Source organism: Sceloporus occidentalis, unplaced genomic scaffold (assembly GCF_023333645.1).
Source record: "Sceloporus occidentalis isolate IW3139 unplaced genomic scaffold, rSceOcc1.0.p SCAF_1, whole genome shotgun sequence".
Taxonomy (NCBI): Eukaryota; Metazoa; Chordata; class Lepidosauria; order Squamata; family Phrynosomatidae; genus Sceloporus; species Sceloporus occidentalis.
The window spans coordinates 172,969,531-172,997,147 of record NW_028316981.1 but is presented as its reverse complement, the minus strand read 5'-3'; the positions used below and the strand labels follow the sequence as shown (position 1 = coordinate 172,997,147).

At 41.1% G+C, this 27,617-nt stretch overlaps 1 protein-coding gene across 5 annotated transcripts in view; it reads left to right on the top strand.

The window, feature by feature from the left end:
• LOC149322749 (tensin-2-like) overlaps positions 1–27,617 on the top strand; it is a 158,958-nt gene that overhangs the window by 92,423 nt on the left and 38,918 nt on the right. For 4 of the 5 annotated variants that reach the window (XM_089482470.1, XM_089482489.1, XM_089482480.1 and 1 more), the window contains 2 exons: positions 9,657–9,695; positions 22,452–22,490. In XM_089482470.1, the coding sequence (XP_089338596.1) occupies positions 9,657–9,695; positions 22,452–22,490 (78 nt within the window). Of the gene's footprint in view, positions 1–9,656; positions 9,696–14,564; positions 14,821–22,451; positions 22,491–27,617 lie in introns of those variants that run through there. The other variant, XM_089482500.1, reaches the window with a different exon arrangement.

The window sequence follows — 27,617 nt, the reverse complement described above, 5'->3', positions numbered from 1 at the left end:
TGCCATAAGTTGGAAATCACTTGAAGAGGCACAAAACAACAACAATTCCCCACACACACTAAAAACAGAAGTATTTAATAACCCTGTTCATGGCTCATTTAAAAGAATGCAGAACAAATATGTTCTTGAAGGCCTTTTAAAAATGATCAAAGATGGAGCTATATGTACTTTTAGGGGAGAGGAATTCCAGAAGTGTGATGAAAAACCACTGTCCCCAATGCCTGTCATTCTTGGGAGTGTTGACAATGGTCCTGCAAAGCAGTCACTGAAAAATCTGGCCCAAGACTCTTTAGGGCTTTAGAAGTCATCACCAGATTTTCCAACCAACCCTTTAGATTACAGTGGGCCCTTGTTATCCACTGGGGTTGGGTTCTAGGAGCCCACATGGATACCAAAATCCATGGATGCTCAAGTACCACTTAATACAAATGGCATAGTAAAATGGTATCCCTTACATAAAATGGCAAAATCAAGGTCTGATTTTTGGGATTTCTGTATTTAAAAATATTTTCAAACCATGGATGCTTGAATCTGTGGATTAAAAAAGATCTGTGGATACAGAGGGATGAATGTATAGAGAAGCATTTGAAAAATACGTCTTTCCCTCATCCAGTTTGCTGCCCACTGGTACAACCCATTCTGCCACCTCACTATTCTGCATGTGTAGAACCCCCCAGAGGATGCGACAGGAGAGCTCAGAGACAAGCATGGTTCAGGCTTGATGGCTGACACCTTGGCCTGGACAGATTCCTTCCTCTGTGCCTCACTGCTTCCATCTGTGGATTATGGACAGAGGAAAACAAAAAACCAATTCCGCAGTCCAAGAATTCTCTGACCCTGGGATTTCCTAATGGAACACACATTCATCGTGATGTCTTCCTTTTGTAAAGAAGCAGCCCAGCTGACCTGGCTGTGGGGCCCACTGGCTGCATCGTTTTACTTTCTCCCAGAGTTTCCCACATCCTGACGACCTCCCCTCCGTGTCCCATGGGCTAGTCCAGATGTTTTCCCAGGCCAGGGCTTGCTGGAGTGAAGAAGCAAGGGAAAGGGGCAGGAGGAGAAACGGCAGCAGGAAGAAGCTTCTTCCAGAGCACATTTATTTCCCAAATATTTCCCATAGCTGAGCTGATGCAGAATGTTGGAGGTTGAGTTTATAGTTGTGAGCATATGTGTATTTGAGGGGTGGAGATGAGAGTAGGGCTGCATCTGCATTGTGGAGATAATGCAGGTTGACGACACTTTAACTGCCATGACTCAATGCTATGGAATTTTTGAATTTGTAGTTTGTTGTGGTGCCAGAGCTCTCTGACAAGGAAGATGAAATATCTCACCAAATTACAAATCTCAGAATCCCATAGCAATGAGCCATGGCATTTAAAATGGTGTTAGACTGTGTTGTTTCTTCAGTGCAGATGTGGCTAAAGTAGAGCATGACATGGCAGGGACTACAGAATGAAAGCACAGGGTTCGGGAAAGTTGCTTTTGGATTACAGTATCCAGAATCCTGGTCATGCTGGCAGAGGAATTCTAGGAGTTGCATTCCAAAAGGATAACATTTCCAAGCTCTTAGAAGCACTCTGGCCTAGGGTTTGGATCAGTTATCAAATGGAGACTTTTGGATGGAGCGTTCCTTCTAATGTTATCCATCACAAGAATTTTTGCCCAGAACTTTTCTTAAGGGGTCTGGGGACTTTGGGAGGCTTGAGGAGCCACAGTTTATGGCCCACACTTTCCACACCACCCCCTTAGTCAAAGAAACAACCCTAAGGCTTACATATGCAAAGCTGGAAGCAAATTTGCCAAGAGGTCCTCCAAAATCATTGGCCACAAAATGTTTTTGCTAGCCGGCTTACTCAAACATTTCATTGTCTTATTAATTAAAGCTAAAAAAACCCAACTAAGCCATACAAAACGCTCACCTATTAAAAGATTTTTTGTCCCCCTCAACTGAAAATTATTTGTGTTTGCTGTAGGCGTACGTCTAGAATGGCTTGGAAGTAAATCTTGACAAACTCTGTTGGAGGTACATTTGAGGACCCAGCTAGGCATGAAGCTTTCCCCTCCATCTTTGGTTTGGATCTGGGCCATGAGATATGTGTGTGGCAAGAACTGGCCCCAATCCAAGTCAGGCCACCCCCTTAACTACATTTGGTAGAGTTGTACGGCATCATTACATTCATACATCTCCTGTGTTATGTTTGCCTTGGCAATTGTGTGTATAGTATGGATGGGGGACCTTTTTTGGCTGAGGGTCTGAATTTGAATTTAGGAAGGCTCTCAGTGGATTTTAAATGCAGATGGAATTAATAACATGGGACACAACCAAGGATCCAATAGAGGGAATAAAGGCAAAAGGTAGGCAGATATTTGTGACTCTTAACCAATTTTGATATTTCCCCATCAAACCTATAAAGTATAGCTCAGTTCTAACCACATATGTGTGGCACAACATGTTTTTGGGTATGCAAACCACAGTTCAGTTCTGTATGTGTCTACTGAAGAGTAAGCCTCTTTGCAACCTGTTCCAGGCGGTGAAGCACAGGTTATTTTGTTGTTGTTGTTTACAGTCCATAGACCCATCAATACAAACAACCACAAACAAAAATGGTACAGCAGGGGTAGGCAACCTTTTTGAGCTGGGGGCCGGGTTGCTGTCCCTCAGACAACTGGGGGGCCGAAGCCAAAAAATAAATAATTAAATAATTTTAAAAAATTAAATAAAGAAATAAACCAGGACAAATGTTGGACAAAATTTTCAAATGGAGGACACTTTTTAAAAAATGGAGGGCACATGAAAAAATTTGCTGATTTTTTAAAAAATGTTAATATAAATGCATGTTTCTGAGGCTTCTATAGACAATTGACCCCCTTGCCTGCCGCTTGCCCCCCCTTGCCCGCCTCCTCCTGATAGGCTAAAGGCCCCACATCCTCACGCGAGAGGCCAAAGGCTCCGGCGGCAATTGGCGGCAGGACCGGGCTGGGGCCAGTCCCAAGGCCTTGCCAGGCCACATCCGGCCCGCGGGCCGCAGGTTGCCTACCCCTGTGGTACAGTATCAGAGAGGATGCAGTTTAACATTCCATAAACACAATAAAATTGACATACCCAATAAAACCTTTTTAGATACTCTGGCCAGATTTAAGAGTTCCCTTCTCTCTAATCTTAACCGACAGGAATTTGGCAACTGAAAGGGTGATGTTAGAACATCTATCCTCTAATAGAACTTTAGCATAAAACTTATCTGATCAGCCAGGTAGATGGCTTAATAGAGGAGAGATCAACTGTTTGCGAGCTTGGTTATTAAAAGAAGCAAGATAATAAAATATTTTATTTATATCTACTCAGAGGTTTTAAATGCTCAAATCTTTAAAATATGAAGATAGTTAAGAGCGGGACATTTAAATATTTAAATATCTCTATCACTGATAGGTGACATCAGTGGATTTATTTGCAAGCTGATGAAGAAATGCTATATTTACTCTTCGCCTGAGCTAGGAAACCAGCTCCTCTCTTTCATCACAGATACACATTGGGGACAGAGAAGGGGGCAGGGTATGCTGAAGATGTCCATGGGCCAGATCTGTGGGTTGAATGAGAGATTCCCCATCCCTGATGGGGTATTGGACTTCACAGCAACCTTAATTGCTCACGGGTCCTTTCACATTACAGAAAAATAGCACTATGATTCCATTTTAACTACCATGGTTCCATCCTGTGGAATTTGGGGATTCCAGATCCTAAGGATCTTCTGCTCCTGTGCCTCTGACCAAACTACAAAACCCAGGAGTCCATAGGATGGAACCATGGCAATTAAAGTGGAACAATAGTGCTGTAACTGTGTAGTGTGAATGGACAGCTGGACATTAGCCAACAGTCATCTGGCATCTTAAAAACTAATAGATTTCCTGTGGCATAAACCTTTGTGATCTACCTTTCACACCATCAGATTCATGAAGTGTTTGCCTCAGCTGTCATGTTAAATATATGTTAAATATATACATTAGACTGGAGAAGCGGAGATATCATAAACAGAGAGTTCAAGCGGTCATGAAAAGTCAGAATTACCCCCTTTTACAATTCAGCATAGTTTAATTATATGCAGAACAAGCACAGTAAATATATACATAATATTGTGAATTATCATTTATCTTTATTGTGTTTACATGTAAGCTTTGTCTGAGTTGGTACTGACTCTATTTCTTACTTTTTACAACCATTTGAATCCCACTGTTTATAATTTTCTAGTTGTACCGTGTAAATCTGCCAGCTGACACTTCATGCATCTGATAAAATGGACTCTAGATTATAGAAGTTAATAATAAATAATATCTCAAAGGATAGCTGTATTAGGCTGCAAAACCAAGAAAGAATCTTGTGACACTTTAAAGACCAACAAATTGATTTTAGCATTTATTCTTTTTATTTTATTTTTTGTGGAATGTGGAATGTTTTAACTATTGATTTTTTTCTTAAATTCATTCAAATAAGAATGTTTAAAAATATTTTCCCTTCCTGACTTCACTTCTTGTCAATAATAACATCAAATATAATTTTAAAAATCAGGGTAGAGAACCAAATGGTTAGCTTTTAGTAATTTCTAGGCTAATTGATTCTGAGCCCTGTACATGGCCAGAATCATTACATCCAATTGCAAGGTCCAAACACATAGATTTGTAAAGCATAATGTGCCAAAAGCAGGTGAGCGCCAGTACAGCATATTGATTTAGGTGTTGGACTAGAATTCTAGAGGTCAGGGTCTCAATCCCCACTTGACCATGGAAACCCACTGTTCCATGAGTAAGTCACTCTATCTCAGCCTCAGAAGAAGAGGCAAACTTCTGAAGAAACCTTGCCAAGAAAACCCTGTGATAGGTTTGCCTTGGGGTCTCCCCAAGTCAGAAACAATGGCACAATGGCATACAGCAACGACCAGGTTTTAATATGCAAAAGCACCTACTAGTTGGATTTTTAAAAAAATATAGAAGAAACAAGAGCTTGGGAAAGTTACTTTTTTGGACTTCAGCTACTAGTAATTTGGGAAGCTGTAGTTTAGAAAAGTAACTTTTCCATATGCTGGCAAAAATATTCTTCAATACAGCCCACCAGCATTCCCTTTGATAGTGCCTACTTGCTTAATTGCACCCTTGTTCATGCATGGTGTAATTTCAAAATGTAATGATAGTTGGTTTTGGCAAAGGGCTGTGACCTGCCAATTTTTACTCTAGACTTCTTATTTCTGCTGCTGGTTTCTCATGACCCAGCATCAGAAGATAAGGGAGATCTGCCACATTGTTTGATTAAACTTTTCTGCTTTCCGGGTATGAGAAGCAGAGGGAACTAAGACAATGCATTTGTTTAAGAATAGATATTTTGCAATGTTTACAGCATTCCTCAGATGTGCTGTCTTGTCCACCTTTATTATGGATAAAAAATATCAGTTTCACCTTCTCCTGCTTTGAAAGTTCTTAAACTTCAACTTCTTTCAGTCGTCAGTATGAAGACATTTGCAACTTTGGGCAAATTCTTCAAAAATGCATTGGCACTGACCAAATTCAATAGTAGAGCTATTCCTCACAAGGACAATAAAATCAGCAATGCCTTTTATTGGGACAACTCCAAAGCATACAATACATCATGCTCAATTTCAATGCTACATTATATATTTTATGCTTTGGAGTTGGCCCAACAAAGGTATAGCTGCTTTGTGGATTTTGGATTCTGTTGTATTTTGCTGCATGGTAAACACAGGATACCCTTACAAAGAGAAGACTGTGCTGAATCTGCCTGCCAAAAAATGTTTAAAACCCTCTTAGATAAACAATGGCAACCTTAATGCAGCTCTAACATGCTTGAATTCATCAAACGTTTGGAGAGATGAATATTCAAAGACTTAAACTTGGATGGATAACTCTGTTTCTGTCTTTCTCACATTCAAACTTTTTTTCTTCTTTACATTAGTTCTTTTTGTCCTGAATAGAAAGAGTCTTGTGAATTTTAACAAATTCTTATCAAAAATGCAAAATTCTCACCTATCTTAACAACACCTATAAGTTCCATTTCTTCACTCATCATAAGGGTGGCCATATATCCTATTTTACATAGGACAACCCTCCACTTGAAAGTGCCCCTGCTTTGATTAATGGGGCCCAAAGGGCATCTAACATCTTCTGCCCAATCCCCACTGTTTTCCCTCATGTTGAGTAGTTGGCACAAGGATGTACAACAAATGTGTGATATGCAGTAGCATTACAAGGGGGTGCAGACTGCACCAAGTGACACTAAGAGGGATGGGTGACACCACTGCTCCTTGGCCATCTGTATTTTGGCAGAAACAGGCTGAGGCATTCATCTGTTTCCCTTTAAAATGCTTTAAGAGATGGTGGGAGTGGGGTGAAGCACAGTGGGAGCAGAAAGGAGAGACCCCCCACAAAATTTTTAAAATTTAGGTTTTTTTAAAAAAATGAAATTTTGAATTTTTAAAATCCTTTTTAGATTTTCATTTTAACCAAATCTTCACTATGTATATGTAAATACATTTAGGTTGTGCATATGATATTGTAATTTGAAAATGTATTTTTGCTGGTTGTCACACCAATTAACATGACATTCAGTGGCATATGGGAATTACGATTTATGAGTAACATTATTGGAAAAAAGCATTACTAAGGATTCGGTATGGTGTGGAACAGGAGGTCAATGGGGAGGTGACACCATTAGCGACCACACCAGATTACACCAGCCCTAGGGATGCCACTGGTGACATGCATCTTCCCCCTAACACCTCAGACTGTTACCTGTACATGTTTCATGCATTGTTCAGAGATGGATCCAGGGGTATCTCCTGTTGTGTTGAGGACACAATAAGGAATAAGCAGTTTCCCATGTTCTGGTGACAGCTACATAAATAAACTCTTCTTCAGCCTGAAGTCACTTATGAAAGAAGTATATCAAAGATGAAAGTGGGAAAAGGTCCACTTTGGACAACAGAATTGATTATGAAAGGTTTTTGCATAAGAGCCACTGCTTCTAAGATCTTTTGTACAGGTTCCAACAGAGAAGTACAGGTTATATGTGTATAATTATAGTTATGAAGATGCATATGTGTGGAAATCTGTCTCTGTGTGTTTGTTTGTTTTTTTCCTTTTCAAAATACTGTACATTAAAAGGTAAGGTTCTCAGATCTTCATAAGAAAAGCAGAATTAGAATCAGAAAAAGGAGGAGTTAAGATAGGAGGAAGCAACATTAACATAATATTAGCAGAAGACATTGAGGAATTGGAACAGTTAATAAGGAAGGTCAAAGATGAAAGTGCAAAGGCACGCCTGATGCTGAACATAAAGAAAACAAAAATAATGACCACAGAAGAAATACACAAATTCAATCTAGACAATGAGGAAATTTAAATAGTTAAAGAATTCCCATATCTAAGATCAAACACTGACCAGAAAGGAGACTGCAGTCAAGAAATAAGAAGAAGACTAGGAATGGGAAGGGCAGCTATGAAAAAACTGGAAAAGATACTGAAGAGCAAAGACATACAACTGAGCACTAAAGTCAGAATTGTTCAGGCTATTGTATTCCCAGTTACCATGTACGGTTGTGAGGGCTGGATAGTGAAGGAAGCAGACAGAAAGAACATCAACACATTCAAAATGTGGTGCTGGAGAAGAGTATTTAGGATACCATGGACAGCCAAAAAGACAAACAAATGGGTCAGACTTTGGCCACATAATGAGAAGACATGGCTCTCTAGAAAAAACAATAATGATAGGAAAGTAGAAGAAAGAGGGGAAGACCACAAATCAGATGGATAGACTCAATCAGGGGGGTTATGGGCAAGGCAATGGAAGATAGCAATTCTTGGAGATGTCTCATCCACAGGGTCTCCATGAGTCAGAACTGATTCGAGGGCAGCTAACAACAACAGATACAGATTAATTGTGCCAGGTTTAATTGTACAAATACATATCCTCCAACTGACTCAAAGTGTCCCGGTTCCTCTCTCCTTTTTCTCTTTGTCCAATGCTTACTTCCATTGCTGCAAACTGAGTTCAAAGTGCAAAAGTAATTCTCCTCCAGTTAATTTAGCAAGGTAAAGTGGAGGAGGAGAGGCAGAATCTTGCCTTTCCCAGAAGGCTCAGGCAAAAGCAAACCACTAGTTCATGTGTTCTTCCCCATTAATAATTTTTTGCCATCTTAACCACACTGTGATGTAGCTTGGCCACATGGGTCTCAATTTTCATATGTGAAATGCTGGGGGTATGCAACTACAGTCTGCTCTCACATTACGGGGGGGAATCCGTTCTGGACCCCACCGGGTAAAGCAAAAATAGCGTATGCTCAAGCCCCATTGGATAGAATGGAGTTTGGGCTTGCTGCGTGGCCGTGTGTGCGCACCATTTCTTTTAATGGCGGGCGACTTCAGCGAAAGTTGAAAGCCGCCTATAATGAGCCCACGTATTACACGGGCTCACTGTACATGCTTCTCTATCTGTTGTCAAGATGTTAAACCTCTCCTGTCTTCTATCTGGTTGTACATATTATAGGGGAAACAAATCTTCCTATTTTTGAAAACTAATCTTTTACTCCTATCATTTAATGCTTTCTTTTTATTAGAAAGCAACTGGATAACTGAGCAGATACTTGTGCCTAGTAAACAACTCTCCTATTCAGATTTCTGTTTTAAAAATGTTATTTTCCATATTGTATTCCTCTCACAAACACACGTGGAACTCCACAGGGAACAAGATGCTCTGTGTGTGTGTGTGTGTGTGTGTGTGTCCGTGTGTGTGTGTGTGTTTGTGTGGTGCTTGAAGTGGGAAAGTGAAGGGGGAAATGGTTTCAGGGAAAGCATTTTAAGCACATTAATTCTTGAATGCTTTTCTGGTCCAAACTGTCCCCTGCCAAAATAGCTTTTCACTTACAAAAACACTATGACCATCCAGGATTGTTTGCACATGTTTGCTGTTTCCCTCTGAACTTATGCTGTTTTCTCCTCTATGTGCATGATATGTAGACAGGATTGGAAAAGCCTGCAGATGGACCCAATTCAGACAGAAATAAGTTAAGAGATAACAAAACAGATAGCAGGGGAGCCGTGGTGAGACATCCCTAGTCACTCGGCTGCGGGACGAAGCGGATTTAAAAACCTCTAAATAACTGTGGATGGGGAAGGAGAACCTCCCTCCTCTCTCATGGATTGCCCAGGGATGCAAAGGCCATTGAGCCAGGTGAGGTGGGGGAGCGCGCAGAGCTGAATAGCCCCACTGTGCTCCCCCTCCTGGGTGGGGTGCCTCCTGTTTATGTTTCTCTATATTTAGCACCCCCACCCCTTTGGCCCTGCTGCCTCCCAGCCAGGATGAATCGCAGCCTATGTGCCTGCCGTCCTTGGAAGGGCCTAGCCCCAGGCCAAAGCAAACACCCTGATGGAGAAAAGAGTTTGATTCTGTCTCCAGCCCCAGGAACTGAGCAAGAGGCCTTTTTTCCCTCCCTTCTCTCACTGCTCATGCTGTGGGGGTGGAGGGAGAGCTTACTGGGACGTCATTGCAAAGTTTGGTTTGTGGTGGGGATGCTGACAGACTGGGAGGCCTGGGAGCCCAGGAAGGAGGTACAGCTGCACTCAACAGTCTCAGTTTTTCTTCTTCTTCTTCATTCCAGGTTCCATCACCCTGCCAGCCCCTCCCTCCTCCTGAACTGGTAAGTGATGGTCTTTGTCCACCCATCATAAGCCCTATGTCTTCTTACATATCTTCCTTTTGTCATTTCCTACTTTGCCTGCTCCTCCCCACACCATTCCTGACTCGCATTCTCTGCTCTGCTTGGTGCAGAGACATGAACCATGGAACCAACTTTGGCTGCGTAGAGATGCATCATTTAAAAAAAACAAGTTGCCTTCGTGCCCCCTTGGCCAGAATCTCCATTACCAAATCTACTTTTGGTGTTGCTTAACAGCAAATCAATCTCTAATGGAAGCTTCTATCTGACAATTTCCCTCCAACTTGGAGAGGGAGGGAGGGAGGGAGTTTTCAAAAAGAAAAAGTAAAGCACCACCACTTGCACGCTATTGTAAGATTTCCTTGGTGACTGCTACTTTTGCATTTTTAATGCCAGTAGTAACTGTTTTTATTGTTATTTACTTGTTACAATGGAGGCAGTGAGTGATGATGATGTTATGAAGTAATTGCTTTAAAAATAGTTTGATGTTATCATGTAATTTCTAAAGAGCTGGAAAAATTGCTACCAGGAATGAGGATGGATAGAGCTTGGGGGCAGGAAAAGTGCTTTTGGAGGCAGACTACAGTTCCCATCAACCTACAGCCAACATGGTTATACTAACTGAGGGATTTGAAAAGCTTTACCCTCCCAAGCAGTGGTGTAGCAAATAGGTTTATGAGACCCCCCAGTCAAGCCATGTAATACAGTACCAGCCTCTGCACCAGACCTTTAGAAACAGTTTTCTTCAAAATGATTCCTGGGGGAAGATGGTATCTGAGAACAAAATACAGCGAGTGTGCTTCCTCAGATACTCTACCACTTGTACGCCCACTGTTTTCAGTGTACCCTATAGATGTTTTCACTGAACGTGTTCTCGTATCTCTTTGTTACCTAAATAATAGTAACAGGTTCTGTGGATAATATAATTATCCCTTCATATCTATGGATTCTGCATCCATAGATTCAGCCATCCATGGCTTGAGAATATATATATATTATATATATATATAATTCTTAAAAGCAAACTTTGCTTTTGCCATTTTATATAAGGGACACCATTTTACTATGCCATTGTATATAATGGGATTTAAACATCCACTGATTTTGATATCCCTGGGGGCTTCTGGAACTGAACCCCAGTAGATCCCAAGGGTCCACTGTATTTCTTTGTCCAATAAGAGAGATGGATGTACTATATATTATTTCTCTCTTTACTATGAAAGCACCGTGTCTACAGTGATCACCTTAACAACTGACATATCTAAATCTTGTACCACCTTTGCAAATTAACTTAAAGAAAGAATTTGGCCTCAAAGGTGCTACATGATCTCTCTACATGCCGATTCTACAGTCTAATATGGATATATATTTGATATCTAAATCTTATCTGCCTAGACTTCTCTGTCCAAGATGATCATCTTCCTTCCTATTAGATTTTGGTTAAATTTATATTTCTTCTGAATCCAGGATAAGTTGATAAAATATGATATGATAGTTATTGGAATCTCTGGGATTTCTTGTCAGTGTCAGTCCTAGAGTCCTTTGAGATCTGTAACCTCATGGTGAGCACTGAGCTCTATGTAATACCCCCAAGGAGTCTTCCCATTGTTGTTAGTGTGTACTTTCAAGTCAGTTCTGATTTATAGTGACCCTCAGGTGAACCTATCACATGGTTTTCTTGGCAGGATTTATTCAAGGGGAGTTGCCATTACTTTCCTCTGAGGCTGAGAGAGTCTGACTTGCCCATGGTCACCCAGTGGGCTTCTATGGCTGAGCAAGGATTCAAACCCTGGTCCTTAACATGCAGCCCTTGGCAGGCTTGAAGACTGTAAATCTGTGGCCCATATGTAATGCAACTAAGATTGTGTGGCACTATAGAAGTTGCCATTCCTATGAACCAAGTAAACATGGATACTTTTGCTGCAGTCCTTGTGTAAATGTGACTTTCTATTGTACTTCCTCATGCTGCTCCATGTCAGCTTTGCTGTGCTGCCTTTACCACTTAAGGGCTGTTCTTACGGGTACTGCAAAGTTCAGCTACTTACCCCCATCCTTTTGAACATCTTAATAAAACCATTACACATTTAGTGTATTCTATGCCAATGGATAAAGATTTCCCGTACCTTTCATCAAACATTGATCAGAACGGAAACTGCAGTCAAGAATAAGAAGAAGACTAGGAGTGGGAAGAGCAGCTATGAATGAACTAGATAAGATCCTAAAGAGTAAGGATATACAAAGCACTAAAGTTAGAATGGTTAAATCCATTGTATTTCCCATCACCATGTATGGATGTGAGAGCTGGATAGTGAAGAAAGCGGATAAAAAGAAAATCAACTCATTTGAGATGTGGTGCTGGAGAAGTGTTGAGGATGTTCAAGAAGACAAAGAAATGGATCCTAGAACAGATCAAGCCTGAGTTCTCCCTGGAAGCCAGGATGATTAAACTGAGGCAGTCATACTTTGACCAGATCATGAGAAGTCATGATTCATTAGAAAAGACAATAATGCTACGGAAGGCAGAAGGCAGTAAAAAGGGAGGGAGACCGCATGTCAGATGTATAGAATCAATTATGGAGGTCCCAGGCCTGAATCTACAAGACCTAAGCAAAAAAGTGGAGGATGGGGGTCTTGGAGATGTCTCATCCACAGGGTCATCCTAGCAATAGCAATAACAATAGCAAGTGCATTTCTATACCACTTATCAGTGCACTTAAGCTTCCTCAGCTGTCTACAATGTGTAAGCTAATTGCAACCAACAAGCTGGGTGCTCATTTTAGCAACCTACAAAAGGATGCTAAGCTGAGTCGATCCTAGAGCGCTGCAGTACCGGCATTTAACCACTGCACCACCAAGGCTCCTTAGCCATGAGTTGAGAGTGACTCAGGGGCAGCTAACAACAACAACAACAACAACAACAACACTAATTTGTATTTTATGCTACTCAGGCAAATTTTAACTCATGGTAAAAATTCCTTTCTCTTCTTTGTTAGCCTATAACCATAATAATATTATTGCATTGAATAGAATAATGAAATCATCAGGGGAAGCAGTCTGGAGGTTTGCAGTCAATATGTGGATATCACATGTGTTTCTTCTTTTTCTTTTTTGCATTTCCCCCCCTTTTCACATAACTGGGTGACATAGTAGAAATTCTGTTTGGATAATTGCATCCTGTGATAGTGAAATAAACAGAAACCCAGCCAAAACATGGGGGGGGGGGGCACTAGTAGTGAGGCAGGGTCAGCAGTAGCGTCACTAGGGTTGATGCCAACCCAGTGCTGTAACTCATGCTGTAACCCCCAAGCAGCCAACCAACCCACAGCTCCAGGGAGTGGGCAGGGCTGGCAGGGTTGTTAGCTAGGCAGGAAATGGAGGCAAGGTTGGTCACAGACTCCATTCCTTTGGCAGAAGGAGAGGAGTCCCCAGCCCTTCCAGTGGCCACAGCTGACGGGCTACTGGAGGGTGTGTGTGTCCAGGGAAGATCTAGGGATGGAATGATGAGTGACCATCCTACTTGGTGTTCACCTTCCTCTGAAGTATCACCTGATGTGATTTTCATTTCCTGCACCCCTATAATGACAACCCTGTGGAGAAGACCTGAGAACCTGATCTGGAAGCTGGTTCCTCCCTTGGAAGGGGCAGAATACTAGCTGAGGGACTGCATTCTTTGCATCCCCATATACCTCCTGAGACTAAAATGTACTCACATCAGTGACAACTTGCCCCTTCTTCCACAAACTTTGAAGTCCTCCAGGCTAGACTGCTGTAAGACCATCTCAGCAGGGTTGCCTTTGATGACTTCCCAGAAAATGCGGTGAGTTTATAAGTGACTGTGAGACAGAACTAGTGCTAAAACCAGGACCTTGAAAGTTACTCTGTAAAGGTAATTTATGCCTATTGCTCCTAATAGTGTTTAACAAATAACCCACTGGTATTACTCATTATACTTTTGACAAGGTAATTCAGACTGTTGCCCCAGTCCCACTAAAGATGCTCTGTAAAATGATATTTGTAAGTAATGAGAAACCATTATATTTTACTTTTTGAAACTAACGTTATTAAGCACTCCTTCCCAAATACCTAAAATACTTGTAACTCTTTACTTCCAAATTCTTGTTGGAACAACAAAATTGTTCCCCAGTTCATTTCTGGGAATTCAAAATACTGGTCTTAGACTTTAAAGCCCTAACTGACCTGGGCACAGGTTACCTAAGGCCTTCTTGCTTACTTACCTTCCCTTACACAGAGCTCTTATGAAACCCTCTGCTCCTAAAACATAGAATTTCTTAGCCATGATTAGACAGAAGAGGACAACCTTCTCTGTGATTATACCTGAAGAAGTTCACTCATTTCCCCTTTAATCTCCCCAAAACCACTTAAAGTGGTTTGGTTGTTGTTGCTATCTTATAGAGGCAAGGAACAAGTGTCGTGTGCTTTGTGTTTGTATTGGCTATCTGTAAAACAGGAGTGAAATCACTCTAGCTCACAGGGCTGATGCAAGATAGATGACAATAACACTCAAGGAATGCTGAATTACACGATAAACAGTGGTTGAAAGTAAGATATCCCCATGAAGAGGGAATGAAAGAAATGTTAATAATTCAGCTGAAGAGGACACATTCCCTTGATGGTGAGATCAGATAGGCCTGTTTGCTCTGTGAACAACATCCAGGGAGTTAATCCATTAGCTCAAGCAACAAATAAAGTGCTCAGCCCCACCCAGTGCAAGAAGGGCTAGCTAGAAGCAACACTTTTGGCAGAAGGATGGTTTTAGCCACCACCTACCAGAATGTTTCTCAAGAAGCCAAGAAGCAGATAAGATCTTGGCCGTCCTAGAATCTAGTATCAATACAGCATGATGTCATCAGAGGTACTGCATGGGTCCAGAAGCTGGGCTCATAACAGCTCCCACACAGAGGAAGAGAGGGAGCTGTCAAGTGCCTGAGAATTCTCTTGGATGTACAGCTTGAGATACAAATCTCTAAGAATTCTTCCAGGTTGTTGAGGAAAGCACCAGCTTGGTGGAACATGGTGATACTTCCAACTTCCTGGTTAGCAAATTTCAAGCATTGTATGAAGAATACACTGAAGGGCTGAACAGAGAGTGAGTATAACAGTAGTGTTACCCCTCCCCCCCAGCCAGGGTTTTTTGTTCTGGAAAGGAGAGTTCTGAACCTTTCACTCCTAGTCCAGGAGGATGTACAAGAATAGAGTAGGGATTCCCCTTTCAGTTGTTCTGCATCTGAGTGGGAGCAACTCCTGAAGGTCCAAAGAGCCAAGATTCAAACCCTGGTCTCCAGAGTCATAGTACAATGCTCAAACCATGCCAGTTAAAACATGTGCAAGGGAAGTCCCCAAAGCAGGCACCCTCAGTGTATGTGTGTGTGTGTTACCGAGTGACTCGCCAGCTTCCAGCTGGGTTGGGGCTGCTGCCCCATCCACCCTTTTCACCTCGAGCTGCCATCCTCCTCTGTCCTGAGGGGAAGGTCCATCAAGAGGGGAGACAGTGAAGAAGAGACAGAGGTCCTGCAGATGCCATCTCTGGGATGGTGCCTGGCTGCAAGGAAGGTCTGTCTTGTCTGTTGGACTGACTCAGCTAAGAAGTAGTGACTCCTCTTGCTGGAGCCTAGGGTATTAAAGTGACAGTTGTCATAGTGGACAGTGGTTTGAAGTAGTTGGTCAACAAATATGCCCTCATTTTGGTTTTCAAATAGGGTAACTCCAGCCAACAGGACAGGAGAATTCCGGACTCAGAAGAGCTCATTTCTGACAACTAGCAAATTCTTTAGTTACAGGTACTGTACTGTGGTAGTGACTGAGAGAGGACATCTAGGAGACACAAACATTCTTGGTGCCAGTTCCATTATGGCTATTTTGAATCTCTATAGTTAAAATGATCTATCTGTCTGTTTGTTAGAAACTGGATTAATCTGTCTGATCTGATTTCTATAAGGTTTACTCCCCCCCCCTCCGCCGCCTCCAAAGTACAGGTTTTTCTATTCTATTTATGCATCAGTTTGCTTACTTTCTTTGAAAGCATTTTTGTGTACTCCAAAATTTGTATTCATCTCTGCACACATTTTTCCTTACTATAGTAACTTTTTTCTAAGCGGTATCCCCTAATGTATTTCCCCCAGCATATTTATTTTGGTATGCAGTTTTCTCTAATATATGTATTGTATTGGGGAATTTGTATTGCAAAATTCAGAAGAATGTGAAAAAGAAGGATAATTGTTTTCCAGTTTTCAAAGCATGCATTAGGAAGTTTAATATTAAAATGCAAACCAAAAAAATTTCACCTCTATCCCTAAGAAATGTGTGTTTATAAACCAGGATGAGCTAATCTTGTATCTACTATCATCTTTTGGGTACGCCAAGTCAGGTTTTTCCCTAAAGTTCTGCTTCAGGCAGTTGTGTTTTAAAACAGGAGACATTTTATTAAATCATATGCAAAGCAACTAGCCAGTCATGAATCAAATCTGGCAAGTAGAATATGCAAATTCAATCATGCTATTGAGCCAAGATAATAATTTAGCAATTTTAGCTTTTTTATGCATGAAAGAGTATAATTATGGGTGTATAATTTATATAATTTATCAAAGACATAATTTATGTCCTCTACTTGCACATAATTATACATACAGTACATACAAAAGTAAAAGGGAATCTGTCTTTAGTGTGCCTTTAAATCTAAGCAACAATGGCAGCCTCAGTGGCAACAGCACAAATAGTTTATGTGTCCTAATAACAAATAAAATGGATTATAGTTAGTGTATTTGAGTATGGTATAACACAGGGGTAGGAAAAAGTGTGGCCCTCCAAGTGTTGTTAGACTGCAACTCCCAGCAGTCCTCATAATTAGCTGCTGGGAGTTTAATTTGAATATCTAGAGGTGTGAAGACAAAGATGAAAAATTAAGATATTTGCTGTTTAAAAAGAGGAGGAAGAGGAGGACTCAGAATCTTAGATGTGGAAGGGCCATCAAGGGCATGCTAGTCCAACTTCTGCCATGCAGGAATACACCACTAAAACACTCTGAAAAGATCCAGTCCCTGTACAGATGCACCCCCAAAGATAAAGGTAACTGGAGATCAATAAAAACCTCTATGCTTAATAAGATGGCTTTAGATTATCAGACTCAGTTGCTGGAATCTTCTCTCAGACAGGGATACATTGCAGTGTGTGAAAGGTAAGCTAGAATTTACATTGGAGTTTGCATGTGGTGGCATGTTATTTCATAGAGATGTAATACAATGGGCCCTTCTCTTACACAGAGGATCCATTCTAGACCCACCCCCACCCCCTGCATAAGGGAAATTCCTTGTACGCTCGCACCCCATTGCAAACAAAGGGGCACAGCGCACGCACCCGCTTGAAACCACATATGGTTCGCCCGTGTAACATGCAGACACACTATATTAATATTTACAGTCAGTGTGGTGTAGTGGAGAGAATGTTGGAACCTGAAACTCAGGGGATCCAGGTTCCAGTCCTTACTCAGCCATGGAGCACACTGACTCAGAGCAATTTGCAGGGCCAAGGGAGCATTTTTGGTGGCACTACAGGGTGCTGCAGTGATTACAGTATTGCAGTGGGACTTGGGAGATCCAGGTTCAAGTCTTCACTGAGCTGTGAAGCTCACTGAGAAACCTTGGACAAGTCTGTCTTTTTCTTTCTCTCCTCTCCACCTAGCCTACCTCACAGGTTTGTTGTGAGGTTAAAGGGAAGAGGAGAGCTATATATATGCCTCCTAAAGCAAAATGCGGGAAAGGTGGCATGTGAGTGGGAAAAATATAATAAAATATATCAACAAATGGAGCTTTTGTAGCTCTGTGGAAAAACATTATGTTGAAGGTTATATTGTATACAGGCTGAGTCTTCCTTATCAGGAATTACAAAATCTCAAACACTCCAAAATCGGCCACATGGGTGGCTGAGATAGTGACACCTTTTCTTTCTGATGGTTAAGTGTATACATACTTTGTTTCATGCACAAAATTATTTAAAATATTGTGTATAAAATTACCTTTATGTTATGTGTATAGTCTATACAGTACAAAACATAAATTAATTTCATGTTTAGACTTGAATCCCATTTTCAAGATATCAAATTATGTATATTCAAATATTACAAAATCAAAAAAAAAAAAACCTCTCCAAAATCCAAAACAAATTCTGGTCCCAGGCATTTCAGATAAAGGAGACACAATCTGAGTGTGAGCAAGTGTGTAAGCTGGAATTTGGAGTGTCTCACATGTGAAGATAATAAGTTCAGAGTTTCCACCTCTAAATGGGATGCTTCTACTTGTGTGAATTTATCCTCAGAATTTATCCTCAGAGCTACATTCAGGTCAAGTCTCACAGATTGCTTGAGAGAAAGTGTGGAGACCTGAGGAAAATGCCAATGATATTTTGGGCAGCAACAATGACATAGGGGTTTGAGTGTTGAATGTGACTCTGGAGATCAGGGTTTGATCAGGGTTCCCTAATCTGCCATGAAACTCACTTGGTGATCTTGGGCAAGTCACACACTCTCAAAGTGTGGCAATGGTAAACCTTTTCTGAACAAATCTGGCCAAGAAAACCCCATGGTATTAGCCTTAGGATCACCATGAGTTAGAAACAACTTGAAGGCACACAACAACAACAAAAGTGTAGGGTATCTCAAGCAACAAGCACTACTTCTCACCAGACCACTCTTCTGCTTCCCCCCTTCCCTGCCACCTGACTCTGTCTTTTTGCTCTCTGCTCCCAAATCAGGGACCCTCTCTGGTGAAGGGCCAGGAACAATGGCACTCAATGAACCACTGATAATCCAGCCCTGTCTGCTCCCATACAAGCAAAAGGCTGCTTGATTTTTCTTGCTGGCAATCCTCCTCTTCTTACAATATCACTGAAAGTCTTAAAACAGAGGTCTAGGGGGAACCTTTGACCTTCCAGATGTTGTTGGACTTCAGCTACTACAAAAGCTTGCTATTGGCTCTGTAAGCTAAAGGTTCAAGTGGAAGAAGTCCAAACCATCTGGGAGACCACAACCTTGGTCTCGGCTTACTTCCAACAATTCTCAGACCAAACCTTATAGCTCAGTCTTTCAGGTTCTATAATAATAATAATAATAATAATAATAAAATTTATTTGTATCCCGCCCCTCTGAGAACAATCGGGGCGGCTAACAAAGTTAAAAATACAGCACATATAAAATCCCTGGTGCCCTCCCCTCCTTAAAAAAGTATTAAATCCAATGCAGAAATAAAAACAAACAAACAAACAAAAAACATACAAGTTAAAAACTGACCAGAAGGTCAACAACATCACATCAGCCAACCATCAATGGGAGCGGCAGTATCTTATTCCCAGACATTTTTCTGAAGCCGGGTTCTCTATTCTGGGAAGGCCTGCCGGAAGAGATTTAGAAGACTTCAGCTTTTGGAATGTTTTATCAAGAGTTCCTTGATTAAATCACAGAGACAATGCCGTCTTGGTCTGGAATATCAATATGCAAAGGGATCTTGCAGCACCTTTAACACTGTGCAGAAGAAGCTGTATCATAATCTTTCATAGACTAGGTCTGCATCTGAAGAAGTAGACCAAGTCTACACCAGTTTTAGTTTTAGTATTTAGTATTTAGTAGTGTACTAATACACCAGTATTAGTTTATGCTAAAAAGTCTTCCGCAGTTAGTCTCAAATGAGCTGTAAGATTCCTTTGCATGTTGATTAGATTACTAATGGCAAGAGACAAGGCTCCTGTACAACTGATTGTCCCTGATTACTCATCTTCAAGGGATGGGCTTGCCAGATCTCATGGTGTAGTCCTAACCAAGTCCCTAGTTTTCATGGGTCATCTCCAGGCAAGAGATGAGGGTATAAATTCTCCTGTTTTGGTGGCCTCAGCTATGGGCAAGAGAAAAGGGCTGTGTTCAGATCTCCAGCTAGTAGAGTTGCAATTTGCAAAGTTTAATCGATTTGTTGATGCAGCTTGCAAAAATTCTTCTTCCTGCCTTCCCATTTGAGTGCTAGGGCTCACCAACTGCTCTGCTTTGCATCCAGCCTCTGGCTTGAAGCAAGTAGGCTAGATTCGTAATGTGACAATGAATAATCCACTCATTGAACTTGATCTGGTAACAGACCCTTTAGCCAAGATTGATTCCTAAACAGAAAAATATCCTCCATATTCTGTCTTCAAGTTTGTGTGTGTGTGTGTGTGTGTGTGTGTGTGTGTGAACAAAATTCTGTGAGCAACTGCAGTTGGTATTTAATGCCTAACACTTAATAACATCACTAGGGGCTATCTCTAGGCCAGTGATGGCGAACCTATGGCACACATGCCAGAGGTGGCACTCAGAGCCCTCTCTATGGGCACACATGCTGTCTCCCTAGCACAGAGTTTGCCAGAGTTTCTTACTAGAAAGCCAGAGGGACGTGGCACTTTGCAATAAATAAGTGGGGTCTGGATTGCAGTTTGGGCACTCGGTCTGTAAAAGGTTACCATCACTGCTCTAGGCCTTAGGTTTTGGCCCTGAAATTTCAGGGCCTGGGACAATCCTGAACTGACAACCCTAGCAGCAGGAGAGTATTGTAAGGTTAACTTTCAGTTTCCGTAAAGCAGCAACAGCAGCAGTATCCAGCATACTTCGCTTGCTTGAATTGGGAATTTAACATGCACTGAAATCCCCTGTAGTGTACAGGAATTCCTTAACTGGGAAACAGATGCAGAAGTGAGTAGGAGGTTTGAAGTGGGTAGGAAGTTTCAGATGTGCTGCTCTATTAAAAGAAAAGAAAAAGAATAAAGGAAGAGAGTCTCCCCTGCCTCATATTTTTTTCATCATAGGCTTAATTAATTTCTGGAATCAAGAGACTTCTGGCTGTTCAGTGTTGCTGCTTGCCAGGCAGTGTTTCATCACAGGTGTATCCTTTCTAAAACATAAGCATCTGAAAGCCTTGCCTGTCTTTCCCATTGTGATGGCAGGCTTTGTTTTCCTATGATTGTGCCAAATTGAACAGTTGAGAAAGGAAGAGAGAGCCAAATGTTCTCTTGGAAATGTAAAAAAGAGAGACAGTCCTACAGATTATTAAGAGCAGCCCCATTAAAGTGTGATAGAGGATGGGGAGCAGAAGCAGTTAGGAATTAGTTTCCAGTAATGTTTCTTAACATTGTGAAATTAATGTGATGTAGTGGTTTGAGCACTGGACTGGGAGACAAGGGTTCAAATTTCCGTTTAGCCATGGAAACCATTGGGTGATCTTGGACAATTCACACTCTTTCAGCCTCAGAGGAAGGCAATAACAAATGGCCTCTAAACAAACCTTGCCAAACCTTGTGATTATATCATATTATATTATGCCAGCAGGTCACTTATGTCTTGACAGAGATGCCTTACACTGTGCCCTTGTCCAAGAAGCAATTTATTCTTATACAAGTGACTCTTATGCTGCCTTAGTCATATTCAGGTCTCTAAGCTCACCATGGCCCTATCTTTCTATAGTGGTGTGATGGATGCTTCTGTGAGCCAAGAGGCTATGCTGATGGCAGCAATGCTGCTGGTAGGGTTTCCCATCTCAGGCAGGCTTTTGCTGAGGAGCCAGACTAAATGTGCCAAACAGCTAGTGGGCAGCAACAGGAGGGGTTACACTGGCAGAGGATCTCTCAGAGACGACAGTGGAACCATAACTAACACTTGTTAGTATTGTGGAGAAGGAGGCATGGTAAACCCCGTTTGAATGTCTTTTACCATGAAAACCCTATGATGAGATATTCCAAAAATAAAACAAGAGATAATGCCAGAAGATGAGATGTTCAGGTCAAAAGGCAAGTTACTGGGCTGAGAGAGCAACTATGAGTAGTGCTATGGCTTATGATGCAACTGCACTCAAGTTGAAAGTTGCAAATGCATCCAATCTCCTGTGTGCTTGCTTCTGTACCTTCTGTAATGCCAGCCCAAACTGTACATGTGGAAATAACAGGTCTATATGATGTACTACAAGTCTTCATTGATGCTTGATCCTGTGAAGGATCCTGTGACTTGGGATTTCCTACTGATTGAGGAAAGGGGAGTGAAAAGGAAAGTGTGACGGGCTTTACTCAAAATATATAGACATCTCTACAGGATCAGAGCCTCCTGTTTGCTTGTTTATATGCAGAGGAAAGGAAGGTGGAATATATCTGTTTATAGTCAATCCTTCTGGTAGGCAGAGTGAGGGGGTGATTTCATACAGCAGGTTTTGGGTATCATGAAAGATCACCAAAATTTTAGTTATTTAATTATTATGTGTTCTTACTATAAGAGATAGTGCTATAAGAGATGGAGAAAAATGCTTGTGGTATCTTCTGCCTCAAAGAGCCTGGTCTGCTTTTTGGTCTGTGCATCTTGACATTAGTAGGTGTTGCCATTTGCTACTCTACCTCACACAGCAAAATGTTCCATGCTGGAGCTGGCTTACAACAAATTTACACCTTTATTTTAATCATATACTGCTTGAAGGGCAACTCTTAGTAGGAAAATGAAGGATAGCTATTACCATGGCATGCCTCTCCGCTTTCAGCTTAAATCTGAAGGTCAAACTGTCAGTGGGTGATTTACGTTAGCTAGTTGTAGACCCCTATAGATGCTGGTTTCTTTCCCATGACATGCCTTTCATTGAAATAAATAGTACAGCAAGTCTAACAGTAGACTTGTGTTTAATGTTACATTAACAATAATCATTTTCTCTTCCCTATTTTTTCCCCACATCTCAGAGGCGGAACACAGCCCCAGTCCGGCGCATTGAACATTTGGTAAGACTCCATGTTATGCTGCTTTTGTCATCCTTGCTTGTGGAGCTTTCTAGTGTAAAGACTGATTTGCTAAGAATTAAAAGCTGCATTTCAACCCACTATGCTGACACATAATCAGCAGAAGTGTACAATATGGTTTCCCCCCCCCCTTTGGTTTTGTAGTTGCATTCATTTTCATACTTGAAGATCTCATTCTTTCCACAAGTTCCTTCATTAAAACTGCATTAGGCTCAATCAACATTTCTGAAAGACTTATTTGTGTCACTGGATAGTTTTTGTTCTAGTTAGTTGTATCCTAGTTTACTGCTTTTTCTGTCTCTCTAACTTTCTGGACTTTTCTCCTCTGCTTCTGTGGGGAAGTGTTGACCTTACAGCTGCTTCCTGGCAGTCACCATTTCTTCTTCCCAGGTGCAATACTGTCCCCAGGCATTCTGGGAAAACTAGTGGCCACCACAGAAAAAGGGTACCCCACTCCTGCACAGATCTTGAACATATCTGTGCTGCTGTCATTGCAACAGATTCTCCCCTCACGAACTTCCTCATACAAAGAAGTACATATGCAAGTCTCAAACTGAAATACCATTTGTAACCTCTGTGCATTTGTTTCAGAACAAAAAAAATGTACACTGAATCCTTGTATTCAGTACAGCTTTTTCCCCATTTCAGTGTGAAAGCACACACTTAGTCTTCAAGGAATCAAACTATTAACCATTTCTGGTTAGGGTTCAGCTGTGTTCACTCCACTTTGCAAATAAAATTCAATAACCATTTTTAGCTGCCTCCAGAACCACTTCAGTCCTAGTTCATAGAGCCAGCTTGAATAGGAGTCATACTGTGGTGCTGATTTGCAAAGCAGGCTGAGGCAACTCCATGGGCCTAACTTAGTTCTGAGAGCCAGCATTGCATAATGGCTTGAATGTAGGTTGATTTCTGCTTGGCCATGAAACCCACTGGGTTATCTGTGCTCTCACTTTGACTGCCATGGCTACATCCTGTGGAATCTTGGGGTTTGTAGTTTTGGTCAGAAGCACCATAAAAGTTCCTTGGCTGAGGATTCATACATCCCAGGATTCCATGTGATGTAGCCATGGCAATTAAAGTGGAATCAAAGCATTATATCTATGTAGTGAGAATGGGCTCCTTGAGTTTTCATGGCTCAGTGTGCTTCACTCCACCCTACTCTTTCCAAGTTGGGAAAGTTTAAAAGGACAGTGAACAAAAGCAAATGAAACAAAGAATATGTTAAACACCATTCTAACCCTACCAAATGTGAATTCTAAGGACAGAGGTGGCGCCCTGCCAGATTGGGCCAAAGGCTTATCAATATCGACATCCTGTTTCAAGCAGTGATTACCCATTTGCCACCACAACTCCACAAACCAGACAAGGGAGCCAGAATAGCCCCATCTTCACATTCCCTAGTAATGTGTTTAGAGACATAGCCAGTCTGTGATTCCTCTTCCCACTTAACTTTTATTCTGAGCTGCCATCCTGGATGTTTGTTTTTTAGGGTTCTCTTCCACTAAACATGCAGCACAGAATTTCTCTGTGATGGTTCATGTTCTGTTCTTATTCAGCGAAAAAGGATTGGTTTGGTCTTTGGTAGCAGGCGAAATAGGATTTTAGTCAGTTTTGTTCCTTCCAACATTGCACAAATGAAAACCGTGATGACTGTGGCTAAGCCAAATCAAGATGGCAAAAGTTATTAATGGAAAACAAACTAGGAGAGGGTGCAGCAGTTTGCTTTTGCTCAAGCCTACTGAGAACTGCAAGATCTGCTTTATCCTCCTCTTCCCTACTGAATTAACTGAGAGCAAACTTTCTGCACAATTTACAGTAACAGAAGTAAGCTGAGGACAAAGAATGAAACTGGGAAGAGGAGAGACCAACTGGGATATTTATAAGCAGCTGAAAAATTAGGATGACAAAAGATTTAATTGGGACCGTCCCTGCCAAATGGAACAAGTTGAAGAGTATGCAAGTTGACCTTTAGTTTGAATGCTTGCAAACAATGGAGGCAAAAGGAATTGCAAGCAAAGTAGAAACTATAATGTATTGGCTGCTCATTTTACATAGCTGCTCTGAGCAATCATAATTCTTAGCATTTGTTACATTCTTTTGGTGTATTCCAGCTACTTCAGATATATTGTTATAACCTTTACTATTGCCCTTTGAAGTGGATCAGTATTTTTGGCATCATATTGCAGGAAGAGACCCAAAGCTGAAAGTGTATGCAAGCTAGCCCAGATCTTTGGACTACAGCTCTGATCTTGCCAAAAGTCAACCAATGAGTCAATGGCAAGATTTAAACCAAGTTTTCATGATTCATAGCTCAAGGGCAAATTACATATTAAAGAAACATGCTTAAACTGGCTACTTTTCTTCTGAAGGAAAAGCAGCCATGTGGGTCTCTGATCCTAAATGTGTTCCCAATTTGGATTAAAATTTCCTTCTAGTTTCTGACAATAAATACACCAGTTCCCAATTAGTTATTTGCCCCCAATGTGGTATTTGCTGTAGAGAATATTTCTGTGCATAGTAGGACCCAGTTAATGGGAACACTTTCCATACTGGAATTCTGCATGGCTTTCTCAGCCAAAATAAAAGTAGCCAACTCAAGCCTGTTTTCTTAGAAATATATGTATATAAATCTTGTAATGTAATGTTACTTACATTGTTTCAAACATTTGTTGTTGTTGTTGTTGTTGTTGTGTGCCTTGTAGCTATTTCCGACTTATTGCAACACTAAGAAAGACCGGGCCTATTATGAGGTTTACTTGGTAATATTCGTTTAGATGGGGTTTGTTTTTGCTCCTCTCTGAAGCAGAAAGAGTGTGACTTGCCTAAGATCACCAATGGGTTTCCATGGCCAAGTGGGGATTCAAATCCTGTTCTCTAGAATCCTAATCCAACATTCAGACCACTAACCCATGTTGGTTTGTACTCTATTTTTCATTATTAAAATGCTCACAAAGCAAGGTCCAATGCTATGAAAACACCATACAATGATACAGAGAACATTAGTAAATATAAATTAAATCAAATCAAATCAGGTAAAAGGAGGTCCACAACCAAACAAGTTACAAAGCACAGTAACACAGATTCCATTCCAAGCCTGGGTGAATAAATAGATTTTCAGTTGATGGTAAAAGCTTATATGACTCAGATCAAACTGCGTTCAAACAGAGTTTAATTCAAGATTATGCATGGCAAGTAATGATGTTACCTGTAACAAAGTTGTGGAAGTAACATAAAATAAAATGTCCCTTTTGCATAACAATGTAATGGTTGGCAAAGCTGACACACTTGTAATCTAATGTTTGCTTATGACTTCCCAAATGTTACTGGGGGGGATTTTTTGGCCATTTCCCTCTTATTAAAGTTTTTTTAAGTTAAAAATTAATTAAAAAGCAACACATTCCCTTTAAAGTAAGCAGTAACATACTGTCTTTAAAATAATAGCCAAAATTCCATTGCTAAACTTTACTGGAGAAGAGCCATCAAATCAATTAGATTTATCTATGTGTTGATTCACCATTCAGCCATGTACTGAATGGGCCTGCCTTAGTTGGGATGCACCAACAGGATTATGGCCAATAACAGTAAAAACAACAACAGCATATTTGAAATAACATTCCAACTTCTCTGTCTGAGAAGTGGGAGGGATTTCCACAGGTAAGATCTCTCCTTGTCTGCTAGATCTCTTAATGTTTCTCAGCTCTCACACCAACCAGGGCTCAGTGACCTCCTTCAACATGTACCTTGGTTGTATTACATCTTCCATGCTTTGCTTCTATTTGACATTAGGTAGCAAACAACAGTATCCAGTGGAGGTTGGTGGCTTCAATATCAGTGGGGTGGGGGTAGTCAATCCACTCTGGGTTTAAGAAATTTAAGTATTGAACCCATTTGTGGGGATATGATTCAGCAGCTTGGATAGCTTCAAACTGAACTTCAGAGGAAGCTCATTGCCCAGCTACCACTGATAGGATCCCTTAGACAAAGCCAGTATTCGAAGTATCTCCTAGACAAAGCCAGTATAGGAATCTGGTGGCACCTTTCAGACTAAGTGAAAGGAAGAAGTTGGTACCATGAGCTTTCATAGACTTGAGCCTGCTTCCTCATATGCATGAGGACAAAGCCAGTGAAACTTCTTTATACCCTGCATGACTGGGTAGGGAATGAAGAGAAGATCCGCCTAATCTAATCTGGTCTGATATAGATTAATCTCTTTGTTTCTGTCATCTAACTAACTATGGTGATTTGACTAAAGGACTAGGTTATGAATTTGTTGTCTGGAGAGCCAGCATGCTATAGTGGTTTGAGCATTGAACGATGACTCTGGAGACCAGGGTCCAAATCCCCACTTAGCCATGGAAACCCACTGAGGGACCTTGGACTAGTCACCCTCTTGCAGTCTCAGAGAAAGACAAAGGCAAACTTATTCTGAACAAATCTTGTCAAGAAAATCCTATAAGGTCACCTCATGCTCGCTGTAAGTTGGAAACAACTTAAAGATAACCAACAATAACAGTTTGAAGTTTGGTTGTTAAAATTAAACAACCAGGAAGTGGACTAGTGGGAGGTTCTTTGAAAATACTGATGCTGATCTTTGTCGGATGACTAGCACTGCAGAACAGTCAGTGATGGGCACTTGATGAGCTGTAAAGTCCCACTCAGGACTGTGGTTCTAGCACCCTTTTACATGCAAACTTGCTTCCCATCTGCTGGACTCATGAATGTTTTGTAGGTAAACACCTGGTCAGAAGAAAGGCATGACAAGCTTCCTCATGATGCAGACACTGACTTCTGCAGGGGAAAAAAGTCAATTCCCAAGTCTGTCTTCAACTCAGAGAAACAGGGAGAGCAAACTATAGGCCCTCGTTCAACCCTCTCCCCCAGGAAAGTAGGCTATGGATATATTTACTAAGTTTATATTTTAAAGGGAAACAAATCTTGTGCTACCCTAAAGACCAACAAAATCATTACAGCCTAAGCGTTTGTAATAAGCTTTATTATGGCATTAGCTTTAATCTTCATCAGATTAAAAAGAGGCTGACAGCAATATTAATCACTGTTCCAAAGACTCGACATTAAGAACTGATTGAAATCCAACTTCTTTCCAAA